General features: G+C 42.1%; 1 protein-coding gene across 1 annotated transcript in view; it reads right to left on the bottom strand.

Annotated features, from left to right (window-relative positions):
- CFAP70 (cilia and flagella associated protein 70) overlaps positions 1 to 13,642 on the bottom strand; it is a 113,997-nt gene that overhangs the window by 89,930 nt on the left and 10,425 nt on the right. Inside the window, 3 exon segments of the mRNA XM_014538384.1 lie at positions 908 to 1,087; positions 6,489 to 6,568; positions 6,735 to 6,833. Of these exon segments, the coding sequence (XP_014393870.1) occupies positions 908 to 1,087; positions 6,489 to 6,568; positions 6,735 to 6,833 (359 nt within the window).

Here is a 13,642-nt window from a genome sequence, read left to right as displayed (position 1 = left end):
CAGCGGAGCCGAGAGGCCTCCTGGCCTGTGATCAGCGGAGCCTGATGGAAGCCCTGTGTGTTTATGCACCCTGGGGGTGCAGAGGTCCTGTCCTAGGCAGAGGCCTATGGTGAAATTTTTGACTCTGAGAAGCAGCCTACGGGCTGGAAGGCGGCTCCTCTGACCTCAGTGCTGGAGAAGACCATTAAGCAGAAAACTAAAGAAACCGATTTTACATCATTTCCCAGGTGTAGAACAGTTGGCATGTAAGCCCCTGACCAGTGCCCAGCCTCTCCTCTGTCAGTCTATCTCACTTTTAGGTACCATGTTCTTTGTTCTGTCTTAACTGCAACTCATTTTTAAACTAGATTGCTTTTAAAAGAAGACTAAATAAAGTTTCCCTTAAGTTATTTAGGTGGTGCTGGGGCTGCTGGGGCTGCTGGGGGCCTGATAGAAGACACAAACACGCAGCGGGTGGCCTGTACCCAGCAGCCCCAAGCCCCACCATCAAGGTGCTGGGGCTGCTGGGGGTATCAGAGACACAAACCCGCAGGCCCGGCACCCAGCAGTCCCAAGGCCTTCGTGGCAGCACTAAGGAGCAGCAAGCCGAGCGGTAGGAAGCAGCAAGCAGGTGGGCAGTAAGGAGGGAGGGGTCTCAGACTGCAAGAGGGCACATGCTGGGCTAAGGGACCCCCCCCACCCATCCCCAGTGCACGAATTTCGTGCACTGGGCCTCTAGTATTATATATAATATATAAACTATAAACATAAACATCTATTTATAAAACAGAAGTAAACTTTATTTTTTAAGCCTATAATAAATCTCAGCCATTAGCAGAGCTTGATTTGAATGAAATCTTAGCAGGTGAAGAAGAGATGCCCATATGAGTGTTTAAATATATATACATATGTAGCTATAGGGCTTTACCTCTCCAGTTGATGGAACTTGCAGACCAACCATGTAGTTCTGCACAGGCCCTGCTGGCACGAAGGATTCAGGCACAGAGTAGGCAGCCTCCAATGTGACCTTCAGTAGATTTCCTCCTGAGATCTGGGCTGCTGTCAATAATGGCTCTGCCACAGATACTTTAACTTCCAGACTGCACTGCTGGAGATGAGATTAAAAATGGCGGCACAGTCAGTGGATGCTGCACGGACATGCTCCCAGGAACAAACTGGAATTACAACTAAAATACAGAAAGACTGCACTGCTGTCAAAAATAACATTATGCAACATTTTGAAAATGCCAGAGACCTCCTTATCTCACTTGAATATTTTTTCCTTATCTCATTTGAATATTACATCACTGTTCAAGATAAAAATGGCCAAGTTTATTTCATACAAAGGATTCAAATAATTTTCTCTTGTTATTTGGACAGAGATAGAGCCAAGAAAAGACCTTATCCTTAGCTAGAGTGCTTCCCTTCTACCATGCTCACGTCAAGTATGTATACAAATACATATAGAAGAGGAATTAGAAGGTTCTATATGGAAAAGTTAATAGTGGTTGCACATGAGTGAGTGAGACTGGGGTACTTTTTTTGCTAGTCTAAATTTTATGTTTATTTTGTAATTCAAATGTAGTGCTTTTAAAAAACTTTTAGTTTTATGAAATATTTGAAAATCATATTCTTTAATATATTGTTATTTTTCAAATATAAAAAGGTGTTTTTGCCCTATCCGGTTTGGCTCAGTGGATACAGCGTCAGCCTGGGGACTGAAGGGTCCCAGGTTCGATTCCGGTCAAGGACATGTACCTTGGTTGCGGGCACATCCCCAGTTGGGGGTGTGCAGGAGGCAGCTGATTGATGTTTCTCTCTCATCGATGTTTCTAACTCTCCATCCTTCTCCCTTCCTCTCTGTAAAAAAATCTATAAAATATATTTTAAAAAAATAAAATAAAAAGGTGTTTGTTTGTTGGCAGCATGAGTAAGCAAAAGGAATGAATTTTCTCGAGGGGCTGCCAAGGATTTGACGTTAATAATGTACCCAAGTAGGGCAATCAAGACAACTAGTGTTTTTAAAAAAAACAAAACAGAAGAGAGACAAGAATTTGTTCATTTTCATTTTATTTCTTAGAAGTCAACATTAATAAGAATAATTAGTAATATTATTAAAGAATTTTAATAATATGGGAAATTCCCAAGTTATTTCTCCAATAGAACTTCTGATTTGGTAAATGTAGTGCTTTTTAATAAGAACTATTTTTTCAAATATATATGTATATATCCATATGTAGGTATAGGCATATATGAATATATGATATTTTTATATAGTATACAATAAAAAGTAGGTTTAAAATGTGTAATTATATGTCAGGCACTTTATTATAGCACTAGGAATATAAAGATGAAGAAGACATGGCCTCATTCATCATGGAATTCATGTTACAATTCCATGATTTATGATAAAGACCTGTACAAAATGCCCAATGAGGAAGTGAATAATTAATTATTGGGGTGGGGAGGGATAAGAGATGGTAACATCTGAATTAACTTTTACAAGATGAACAGGAATTCAGAATCTGGATAAGCAGAGAAAGAAAAGAAAATAATTCTGAACAAAAAGAGTTTTGTGTAAAGTGATATTGAAACAGCACGTTGTACTCAGTTCAGGTGTAAGTAAGTAGTTCAGGATTTTAGAATATAAAGCACAAGGAGGAGAGTGCTGAGAGATGAGATTAAACAAATGGCAGGCTCATGTCATAAAGCCTGCTAAGGAATCTGGATCTTAACATGTCAGCAGTGGGTGAATCTGCGAACTGCACAGAGCTAAGCTAGGAAGAAATGTGATCATATTCACTTTTAAGTCTCTCTGCAAGGAGTGGGAAAGCTGAACTAGAGGGAAGTAAGGGCAGTTACAAGGCTACTTGTAATGTTTCAGGTGAACAATTATCTATACTAATAAAAGGGTAATATGCTAATTAGACCAGGAGACCTTCCAGACGTCCTTCCAGACAAAGCCATGGTGGCTGGGCTGAGGCAGAGGCAGTTAGGGGTGATCAGGCCAGGAGGGGAGGGCAGTTGGGGGTGAGCAGGCCAGTGGGGGGGGGCAGTTGGGGGCAAGAAGGCCGGTGGAGGGGGAAGTTGGGGGCGAGCAGGCCGGCAGGCAGAGTGTTAGGGGCAATCAGGCAGGCAGGCCGGTGAGTGGTTAGGAACCAGCGGTCCCAGATTGCGAGAGGGATGTCCGACTGCCGGTTTAGGCCCGATCTCTGTGGGGTCCCAGTTTGGAGAGGGTGCAGGCCGGGCTGAGGGACACCCCCAGCCTCGTGCATGAATTTTGTGCACCAGGCCACTAGTCCTATATAACAAAAGCCTAATATGCTAAGTGTCCGGTTGTCTGGTCAGCCATTCAACCAATCAAAGCGGAATATGCTAATGATATGCTAAGGCCACTCAACCCCTCACTATGACATGCACTGACAACCGGGGGCAGACTGTCAACCAGTCAACCAGTCGCTATGATGTGCACTGACCACCTGGAGCCCTCCCGCAGTCCCTCCCCAGCTGGCCAACCTCCCATCCTTCCCTGGCCTCAATCGTGCACTGGTGGGGTCCCTCAGCCTGCCCTGCGCCCTCTCATAATCCGGGACCCCTTGGGGGGATGTCTGAGAACTCGTTATGGCCCAACAGCAGAACGACCAATCGCTATGATGTGCACTGACCATCAGAAGGCAGATGCTCAATGCAGGAGCTGCCCCCTGGTCGTCAATGCACTCCCGCAGGGGGAGCACCACTCAGCCAGAAGCCGAGCTCAAGGCTGGCGAGTGCAGCAGCGGTGGCGGGAGCCTCTCCCACCTCCACGGCAGTTGGACATCCCCCGAGGGCTCCCAGACTGCGAGAGGGCGCAGGCCAGGATGAGGGGACCCCCTCCCTGAGTGCATGGATTTCGTGCACTGGGCCTCTAGTAAGACAATAAAGTATGAATGGAGCTAAGGAGATAGAGTCCAAAGGTGCTTAGGATATAGAAAAGGTTGAATTTGGTGAGAGACAGATTTGGAAATTGGTTGTACTTAGGGTCTGGAGGAGAAGTCATGGATGTAACATAGGTTCTGTGTATGTTCTATGATTTCACAAATGGGTGACGACACTAGTCAAAATAACTAAGATAAAAGCAAGAGTAAGTTTAAGGGAGGATATTGAGTTTAGTTCTGGAATGTTGAGGTTTGGGTGCTATGTGATATCATTAGAGAAATCCAGCAGGTGGTTGTAAAGGCTGACATTCTGGACTTCAGGAGAGGGGTCTGGGCTGGAGCTGTTGAATTAAAAGTCTTCAACATACTGGTGGCTTTTAAAATCATGGATGACTCCCACCACCCCCAGGAGTATGCACACAGACTAAGAACAGATGGTGGCCACGAATAGACCTTTTGTACTTAAGGGACAGGCAGAGGAGAGATCTAGTGCAGGAATATGAAAAGGCTACGGTAAGTGAGTAGGAAATCAGAACACCAAAGGAAGGAAAGATTTTAAGAGAGTCACTGAAGAATCTGACACCTCTGGTCAATATGTCTCTGAGAAAAGAAGTAAATATCCCTAAGGTTTCTGACTTGTATTAATCAAGACAGGGAATATTGGAAGGTGAACTGGAATCTCCTTTCCAAGTGCAGGTTTTATATCATTTTAGTCTCTGAGTCTCGCTTAAATATAAAATTAGTGAGAACTCTCAAGCAAATGGAAATTAACTGTCATATATTTTTTCTTTGAGTATATAAAACAAGTTAACAGGAATATTATGAGCAAAGGTCATGAGGACTGACAATCCATTTTACTAACTTTTCTTCTATAGGTACCTAAGGAAAATCAAGAGTAGGCTGTGAGACTGAACCAAGGAAGTCAGACTGAGCTCAAATATATACCTCTTTCCAGCACAAATCATATGAAATGGCAGATAGATATTGAATTATATCTTTACTAGAGGCCCAGTGCATGAAATTCATGAACGGGGGGTGGACCTCAGCCCGGCCTGCACCCTCGCACAATCTGGGACCTCTTGGGGACTGTCTGACTGCCGGTTTAAGCCAAATCCCTCAGGGATCCTTGAGGATCGGGCCTAAACTGGCAGTCGGACATGCCTCTCACAATCTGGGACTGCTGGCCCCTAACTGCTCGCCTGCCTGCCTGGTTGCCCCTAACTGTTCGTGGGGGGCGGGGCCAGCCAGGGTGAGAGGCCGTGCTCATTCTGGTCTCTGGTCATTCTGACTGTTCCACCGTTTTGGTCACTGGGATTTTTATTGATCAGGGGGGGCCCCGCTGGCACCTGCCTTGGCTGGCCTGGGGTCTGCAGGCTGGGGGCAGCTCCTGCAATGAGCATCTGCCCCCTGGTGGTCAGTGCACATCATAGTGCCCTTTTGTTTTGCATATTAGGCTTTTATTATATAGGATATCCAATTAAAAGATAATGTTATAATAACTCCAGAAAACAAGAAATGCCATCAGCCCTAGCTGGTTTGGCCTAGTGGATAAAGCGTCAGCCTGCGGACTGAAGGGTCCTGGGCTCTATTTCAGTCAAGGGCACATGCCCAGGTTGTAGGCTCGATCCCCAGTGGGGGACGTGCAGGAGGCAGCCAATCAATGATTCTCTCTCATCATTGATGTTTCTATCTCTCTCTCCTTCTCCCTTCCTTTCTGAAATCAATAAAAATATATTTAAAAAAAGAAATGCCATCACTAAACTATATGTTTTTAGGAATCATTGAAAGATATTTAGAAATCAAATTAAATCAGATCTAAAAACAAACACAAAGAGAGAGAGAGAGAGAGAGAGAGAGAGAGAGAGAGAGAGAGAGAGAAAACCGAACACATCCTAAAATAAGAAGACCACAGCAGATGAAGGAGTGGATTGTGGCAGCTCCAAGGTCAGAATCAACAAGCAGCAGAAAGGGGCCTATAGTGATGGTTAATTAGAGAACTGCAGTCAGAACAGTTGGATCAGTTGGGCCCTCCTTTCTCCTTTAGTTGTCAAAACAGAAGGCAGCTGTAGTATCTGCTGAGAGTGAGTGCACCAGCACCAGAATGGCAAACAGTGCCCCCAGAGGCTACTGATCCCCTGGGGGAATGGGAAACACAGTCCAGACAAACCAGTGACACATCCCACCAATCCATGCTTCTTCCCCTACTCCAACAACCAGAGGCAGGCTACCATGCCAGAAAGTATGTTACCTGCATTCATGTACTATTTAATCCATCAGACATAGCTCAAGAGGCATTTCCATGGTTAAGCCTCCCCTACAGCTACCTCTGGGCAAAGTAACTGATACCTATTGTGTGCCCAGGTGCCTTGGCCCACCACTTAATCACACTGGGTTAAAATCAATAATATGTAGATTATGGACTCCTAAACTAGGACTCCGCCTTATTTATCTTTGTTTCCCAGAACCTAGCACTATGTGTGCCTGTAAAAAGAAGGTGCCTGATAACTTGGACTCAATGGAATTGCACCTTAATACCAGACAGATTTGTTAGACTGAATGGCAGGCTGAAATGTTGATAGTTAAAACTCTGATTACCTTAACGCCTGGTTGAAGAGGCTCTAAGGGAGAGCCTGGAACAGGGTGCAGTGGGACGATTGTTCCAAATGAACTCTCTCCTGTAAAAAGAAGACCAAGTCAAGCCAAAAAAGGAAGGGCTAGGCAAAGATAAATGTGCTCATCTTTTCATCAAATCCCTCAAATTCAATGAGGCTGATTTTTTTTTCATTTCACTGGAGTTAAATTTTATGAAGCTTGTTATATCTGCTTTTGAGCAAATCTCACCTTCCACTAAAGGAAGAAGGTCCACCACAGCTTGACCAAGGACTAAGGTCTTCTCATCTTTCTGCTTCTTTTCCTTTGGTAAAACTTCAGTCATAGTTACTAGGAAAATCAAAACAAAGAAATGAGAACACGTCTAGCTCATCTATCAGATAACTGAGATGCAATAAACAGTGCATTATCAAAGAAATTTAAGAGAAATGAATGTGACACCCAAGAAGGCACCATTATTGGTGGAAAACACTAGACCACCTTAGCGATTTTTTTCTGTGACAACTCTGTAATTTTTTTTTAAAAGTTATATATATAGCAGATTCTATAAATCACATTAAACTTACAGATAAGTTTAGTGGAAATGACATCTTTATAATGTTGAGCATGCCTGTCTAAGAACATGGTACTTCTTTTCTTTTATTCAACCTCATGTCTCTCAATAGCATTTTCTTTACAGTTTGCTTGTAAGGCTCACACATTGAAATTAGTTAATGTCCCTTAAGTCTCTTTTACTCCATAGGCTCCCGTTCCATTTCATTAGATTTTTTCCATTTTTATTTCTCTAAGAAATTGTCCATTTTATCTAAGTTTTCAAAAGCAATGGCAGAGTATTCTTTTAAGTCTTTTTAAAATTGTGGTAATATACACATTACATAAAATTTACCTTCATAACCATTTTTAAATGCACAGTCCAGTGGTATTAAAAACATATCACTACCACCCATCTCCATAACTTCTATACTCACTAAACAACTACTCGCCATCCTCCTCTTCCCCTGGCAACCATGAGGGTACTTCCTGTTCCTATGTATTTGACCACTCTAAGTACCTCCTATAAGTGGAATTACAAAGCATTTGTCTTTTTTATGACTGACATTTCATTTAGTACAATGTCCTCAAAGTTAATCCATGTTGTAGCATGTTAGAATTTCCTTTTTGTTATGACTAATATTCCATTGTATGCATATACCACATATTGCTTATCCATCCACTGATGGACACCTAGGCTGCTTCCATGTTTTACTTTTTGTGAATAATATATGAACACGAGTTTAAAATATCTCTTTGAAAACTGCTTTCAGTTCTTTTGTATATATTCTCAGAAGTGGAATCACTAGGTCATAGGGTAATTCTATTTTTAACTTTGAGGAACCACCAGTTTCCACAGTTACTGTACTGTTTTACAGTCCCACCAAAAGTACACAAGGGTTCCAATCTGTCCACATCCTTACCCAAACTTGTTTTTTGTGTTGTTGTTTTTATAGAAGCCCTCCTAATGTGTATGTGGGGGTATGAGTTTTCATTTCCCTAACAGTTAGTGATATTGAGCATATTTTCATGTGCTTCATGGCCGTTTGTAGATCTTTTTTGGAGAAATATCTATTCAAGTCCTTTGCCCGTTTTTAAAATCAGGTTGTTTATTTGCGGTTGAGTTTTAGGATTTCTCTATACATATTCTGGATATTAATCCCTTATCAGCTATATGACTGGCAAATATTTTCTCCCATTCTGCGGATTGCTTTTTTACTCTGTGAATAGTGTCTTTTGATGCAAAAAAAAAGTTTATAATGTTTTTTTAATTGATTTTAAAGAGAGGAAGGGAGAGAAAGAGAAACATAATGATGCCAGAGAATCATCAATCAGCTGCCTCATGCATGCCCCTTAGTGGGGATCAAGCCTGTAACCCGGGGAATCAAACTTTGACCTCCTGGCTCATGGGTTGATGCTCAACCACTGAGCCACACAAACTGGGCTGGTGCACAATTTTTTTAAAAGTTTCATTAAGTGTAACTTCTCTATTTTTTTCCTTTGTTATCCTGTGTCTTTGGTATCATATCCAATAATTTATTGCCAAATTTAATGTCATGAAATTTTGTCCTGTATCTTTTTAGGACTCACATTTAGGTTTTTGACTCAATTTGAGGTAATTTTTAAAATCTGGTGTTAAGTATGGGTCCAACTTCATTCTTTTGCATGTGGATATCCAGTTATCCTAGCACCACTTGTTGAAAAGATTGTCCTTTCCCCCACTGAATGATCTTGGCACCCTTATAAAAAATGATTTGAGCATATCTGTGAGAGTTTATTTCTGAGCTCTCTATTCTATTTCGTTGTTATATATGTTTATCTTTATGCCAATACCACACTGTTTTGGTTACTGTAAATCTGTAATAAGTTTTGAAATCAGAAAGCGTGAAACCTCCAAGTTTTCAAGGTTGTTTTGGCTATTTGGAGTCTCTTGAAATTCCATATGACTTTTAGGATGGGTTTTTCAATTTCTGCAAAAAAAGATAGCGTTGACATTTTTATAGGACAATTGCACTGAATCCATATATTTCTTTGAGTAATAGTGACATTCTTAAATATAGATAGATAGATAGATAGATAGATAGATAGATAGATAGATATAGATATAGATATATTATTTCAGAGAGGAAGGGGGAGGGAGATAGAAACATCAATGGTGAGAGAGAATCATTGTTCTGTGTTTCCCATTCCTACTGCATGCCCCCCACTGGGGATCAAGCCCCCAACAGGGGTATGTGCCCTGACCAGGAATCAAAGAACCGTGACTTCCGGGTTCATAGTTGACGCTCAACCACTGAGCCACGGGGGCCGGCCAATATTGACATTTTAATAATATTAAGTCTTTCAATCCATGAACATAGAATGTTTTTCATTTATTGGTCGTGTGTGTGTGTGTGTGTGTGTGTGTGTGTGTGTGTGTGTGTGTGTGATTAAATCGTTTCAGCTATTTGGCTTGAGGAGTTTGACTTCACATAAAGGATGGTGCTCAATCTGGGTAGAGAAGGACAGGAATGGAGGTGAAGACCACATCATGATGGTTGAATGTCCCTTGGGTCATAGTGGTCTACTGGGATGGTATCTTCTTCAGTAGTAAGGTGATAGAAATCACCATGGACAGAAATCCAGGTACCAAATCTGTAGGTGAATGCTTATTCTGAGATAGCCTGCTCTCTAAATTCCTCTTTTCTTTTAAAAGCTTCATCATATGTGGTAGTATGTGTGGGCAAAAATTCGAAGAGGGGCTTGCTATCGTAGTTCACTTTGGATGCAGTGTCATCAGAGTTTGCACTGAGGTCTGGCAGAAACTCAGGTCTTCAAATTCCCGGCAATGGCCTAGAGGCATTGCTTGCTTAGTGGTCCTCTCTTGTCAGACTGGGGAGGGGGCAGGGCGCGCCAGGGCTTCTTGGAATTAGGGCCCTGACTCCCCAGCCACAAGACAAGATGGCTCCTCCGGTCTGCACCGCAGCTACCATCCCGGCTGCATCGCCTGTCTTCTTTAATTTTTTTCAGCAATGTTTTGTAGTTTCATTGTACAAGTCTTTTAATACTTAAGTTAATTTCTAAGTATGTTATTCCTTTTGATGCTATCGTAATGGAATTGATGTGTAATTTACTTTTCAGATTGTTGTCTATAAAAATGCAGCTGATTTTTGTACACTGAGTTTGTGTCCTTCTACTTCACTGGATTCATTTATTCTAAGTTATTTTTCTTGTGGAACCTATAAGGTTTTCTACATATAAAATCATATAATCTGCAAAAAAGATTCTTTTGCTTCTTCCTTTCCAATTTGGTTGCCTTTTATGCGACCTTTACGTTTGTTTGTTCTTCTTTTTCTTTTTAATCCTCACCCGAGGACATTTTTCCATTGAAGAGAGTGAAAGACAGAGGGAAAAGAGAGAAATATCGATATGAGAGAAACACATCAATTGGTTGCCTCCTGCATGCGCCCTGACCAGAGCTCAGACTAGGGAGGAGCCTGCAACAGAGGTATGTGCCCTTGACTGGAATTGAACCCGGGACCCTTCGGCCTGCAGGCCGTCGCTCTATCTACTGAGCCAAACCAGCTAGGGCATGTTCTTCGTTTTCTACATCCTTAAGTTGAAAACTTAGATTGTTGATTTGAGATCTTTCTTGTTTCTTAATGTTAGCATTTTGAGCTATCAATGTCCCCCTTAGCACCACTTTTGCTACATCTCCTAAGTTTTGGTATGTTGTGTTTCCATTTTATAACCTTCCTTGTGATTTCTTCTTTAAGCCATTTGTTTAAAAGTGTGTTGTTTAATTTCCATAATTTTGTGAATTTTTCAGTTTTCTATTGTTATTGATTTCTAACTTCATGACACTGTATTTGTAGAAGACACTTTGTAAGTTATCTTTTTAAATGTATTAAGACTTAATATGTGGCCCAACATATGGTCTGTACTTGAAATATCCCATGTGCACTTGAGAAGAGTGTGTATTCTGTGCTTGTTGAGTAAAGTGTTCTGTATGTCATTTAGATCTAAGCAGTTTATTGTATTGTTTAAGTTCCCTATTTCTTTACTTATCCTCTATCTGGTTGTTCTATCCATTACTATAAGTGGGCTATCTGAAGTCTCCAACTACTGTTGTAGCACTATCCATTTCTCCCTTCAATTATGTCAGTTTTTGCTTTATATATTTTAACTAGAGGCCTGTTGCATGAAATTTGTGCATGGAGTTGGGGGGCAGGAGGTCCCTCAGCCCGGCCTGCACCCTCTTGCAATCTGGGATGACTGGCTCCTAACCACTCGCCTGCCTGCCTGACCCCTAACTACTCACCTGCCTGATCTCCCCTGCTTGTCTGCCTGCCTGATCGCCCCTAGCCACTCACCTGCCTGCTTGATCACCCCTAACTGCTCGCCTGCCTGCCTGATCGCCCCTAACTGCCTCTGCTTTGGCCCCCGACGCTGTGGCTTTGTCCAGAATGACATCCGGAATGACATCCGAAGGTCGTTCAGCTGTCCGGTCTAATTAGCATATTACACTTTTATTATTATAGATGGTCTGTCATTAGGTACGTAAGTATTTATAAATATTTTATTTTCTTGCTGCACTGAATCTTTTGTTAATATATAATGTCTTATTTTAACTTATAATCTTTTTTATCTCAAGTTAATTTTGTCTGATATTGGCATAGCCACACCTGCTCTCTTTTGATTACTATTTGCATGAAATATCTTTTTTCACCCTTTCATTTTCAACCTGATTGTGTCTTTAGATCTAAAGTGAGTCTCTTCTAGACAGCATATAGTTGGATCCTATGTTTTTACCCATGCTGCCAATCTTTGTCTTTTGATTGTACAGTTTAATCAATTTATACCTAAATTATGGATAAGATTAATTAATTAATGCTGTTATTGTGCTATTTGTTTTTTATATGCCTCATAATACTTTGGCCCCTCATTTCCTGCATTACTGTCTTCTTTTATGTTTAGACGTTTCTTTTTTAAATGACTTGTTTAAATTCCTTTTTCATTTTCTTTTGTGTATATTCTATAGCTGTTTTCTTTGTGGCTACCATGGAGATTACATTTAGCATCCTAAAGTTACAACACTCTAATTTGAATTTATAACAGCTTAATTTTAATAAAATATAGAAACTGCTTTTTTAGCAAAATTATTGGAGAAGACATACCTCATGATTTCTCCAGCTCAAAAACAAAAACAAAAACTGGCATCCATCCACAGACAACAGTCCCTTTGTAGGAGCTCTGGGATCCAATACCACATGCCAAAAAAACTCAGGAGTTTCACATACCCATGTGTCAGGTATTAGGCAGACTTAAGTCCCAGCTGTGGACCCTGCAGTGGCCCACGAATCAGCTCCAGCCACACTCACCTGGAGTCCAGGAATCCCTGGAAACCCCTGCCTTAAACAATCACCCACAGATGAGAGAACCTTTGTACAGGTTCCCAATAGAGAAGTTCCAGCATACCACTGGAGCAAAAAATAAAATAAAATAAAAAAATAAAGGTGAGGAGAGGGAAGGGGAGGGGAAGGGAGAGTTTGCATGCATTGGAGAAGGTAAGAACTGCACTTTGACTTTAGCTGCATCCCCATCCCCAAGGCAGCACAGTTCAGAGCCAACAGAGATCTTCTTTGCCCATGATTGCTCCTATGGAGGAAAGTTAGAGTGTGTGAATGGGCACCCATTTCCCCACTCTTCTTTGCCCATGATTGCTCCTATGGAGGAAAGTTACTGTAAATCTGTACAGGATGCTGCCACATGGGCCAATTTCTCTCTTGTCCCATCCAGACTACTAAACATGAGCTGCATCACCCCGGGGTGGAGGGAGGGAGGGAGGAAGGAAGAATCTGGGAGAGTGGCAGATAGGATGCCTAGAGAACATTAAAGAGATATGGATCCTACAAATTGTACCATGGACTCCATCAGGAAGCCCACCCACCAGCTGTGCGGGCTGCCTTGCCTTTGGATCCCAAAACTAGCCCATGGGCACCCTCAATATTCCATGTGCCACACACACACACATCCTCCATGCAGTGGCTGGCTCCCTATGGGCTCCTCTTTCTGTTTTTAATATATTTTTTATTGATTTCAGAGAGGAAGGAAGAAGGAGAGAGAGGGAGAACATCAATGATGAGAGAGAATCATTGATCGGCTGCCTCCTGCTCGCCCCCTGCTGGGGATGGAGCCCGCAACCCGGGCATGTGCCCTTGACTGGAATCAAACCTGGGGACCTTTAGTCCACAGACCGATGCTCTATCCACAGAACCAAACCAGCTAGGGCCCTCTGTGGGCAAGGGGGAGATACCACAAACTTGAACTTTAGCACCGCTCTTTTTAGAAAACAAAAGAGATAAGGGCTGACAGCACTCAGCCTGGTGGTTTGCATTATCCAGAGAATGCCTACAGCCCGGTCCGTTGTGGCTCAGTGGTTGAGCATCAACCCATGAACCGGATCACAGTACAATTCCAGGTCAGGGCACATACATGGGTTCTGGGCTTGACCTGGTTTGGGGGCGTGCAGGAGGCAGCTGATCAATGACTCTCTCTCATCATTGCTGTTTCTATTTCTTTATCCCTCTCCCTTCCTCTCTCTGAAATCAATAAAAATATATCGAGAA

The sequence above is a fragment of the Myotis brandtii genome, unplaced genomic scaffold (genome assembly GCF_000412655.1).
Source record: "Myotis brandtii unplaced genomic scaffold, ASM41265v1 scaffold190, whole genome shotgun sequence".
In the NCBI taxonomy this organism is placed as follows: domain Eukaryota; kingdom Metazoa; phylum Chordata; class Mammalia; order Chiroptera; family Vespertilionidae; genus Myotis; species Myotis brandtii.
This window is presented reverse-complemented; position numbering and strand designations above follow the sequence as displayed.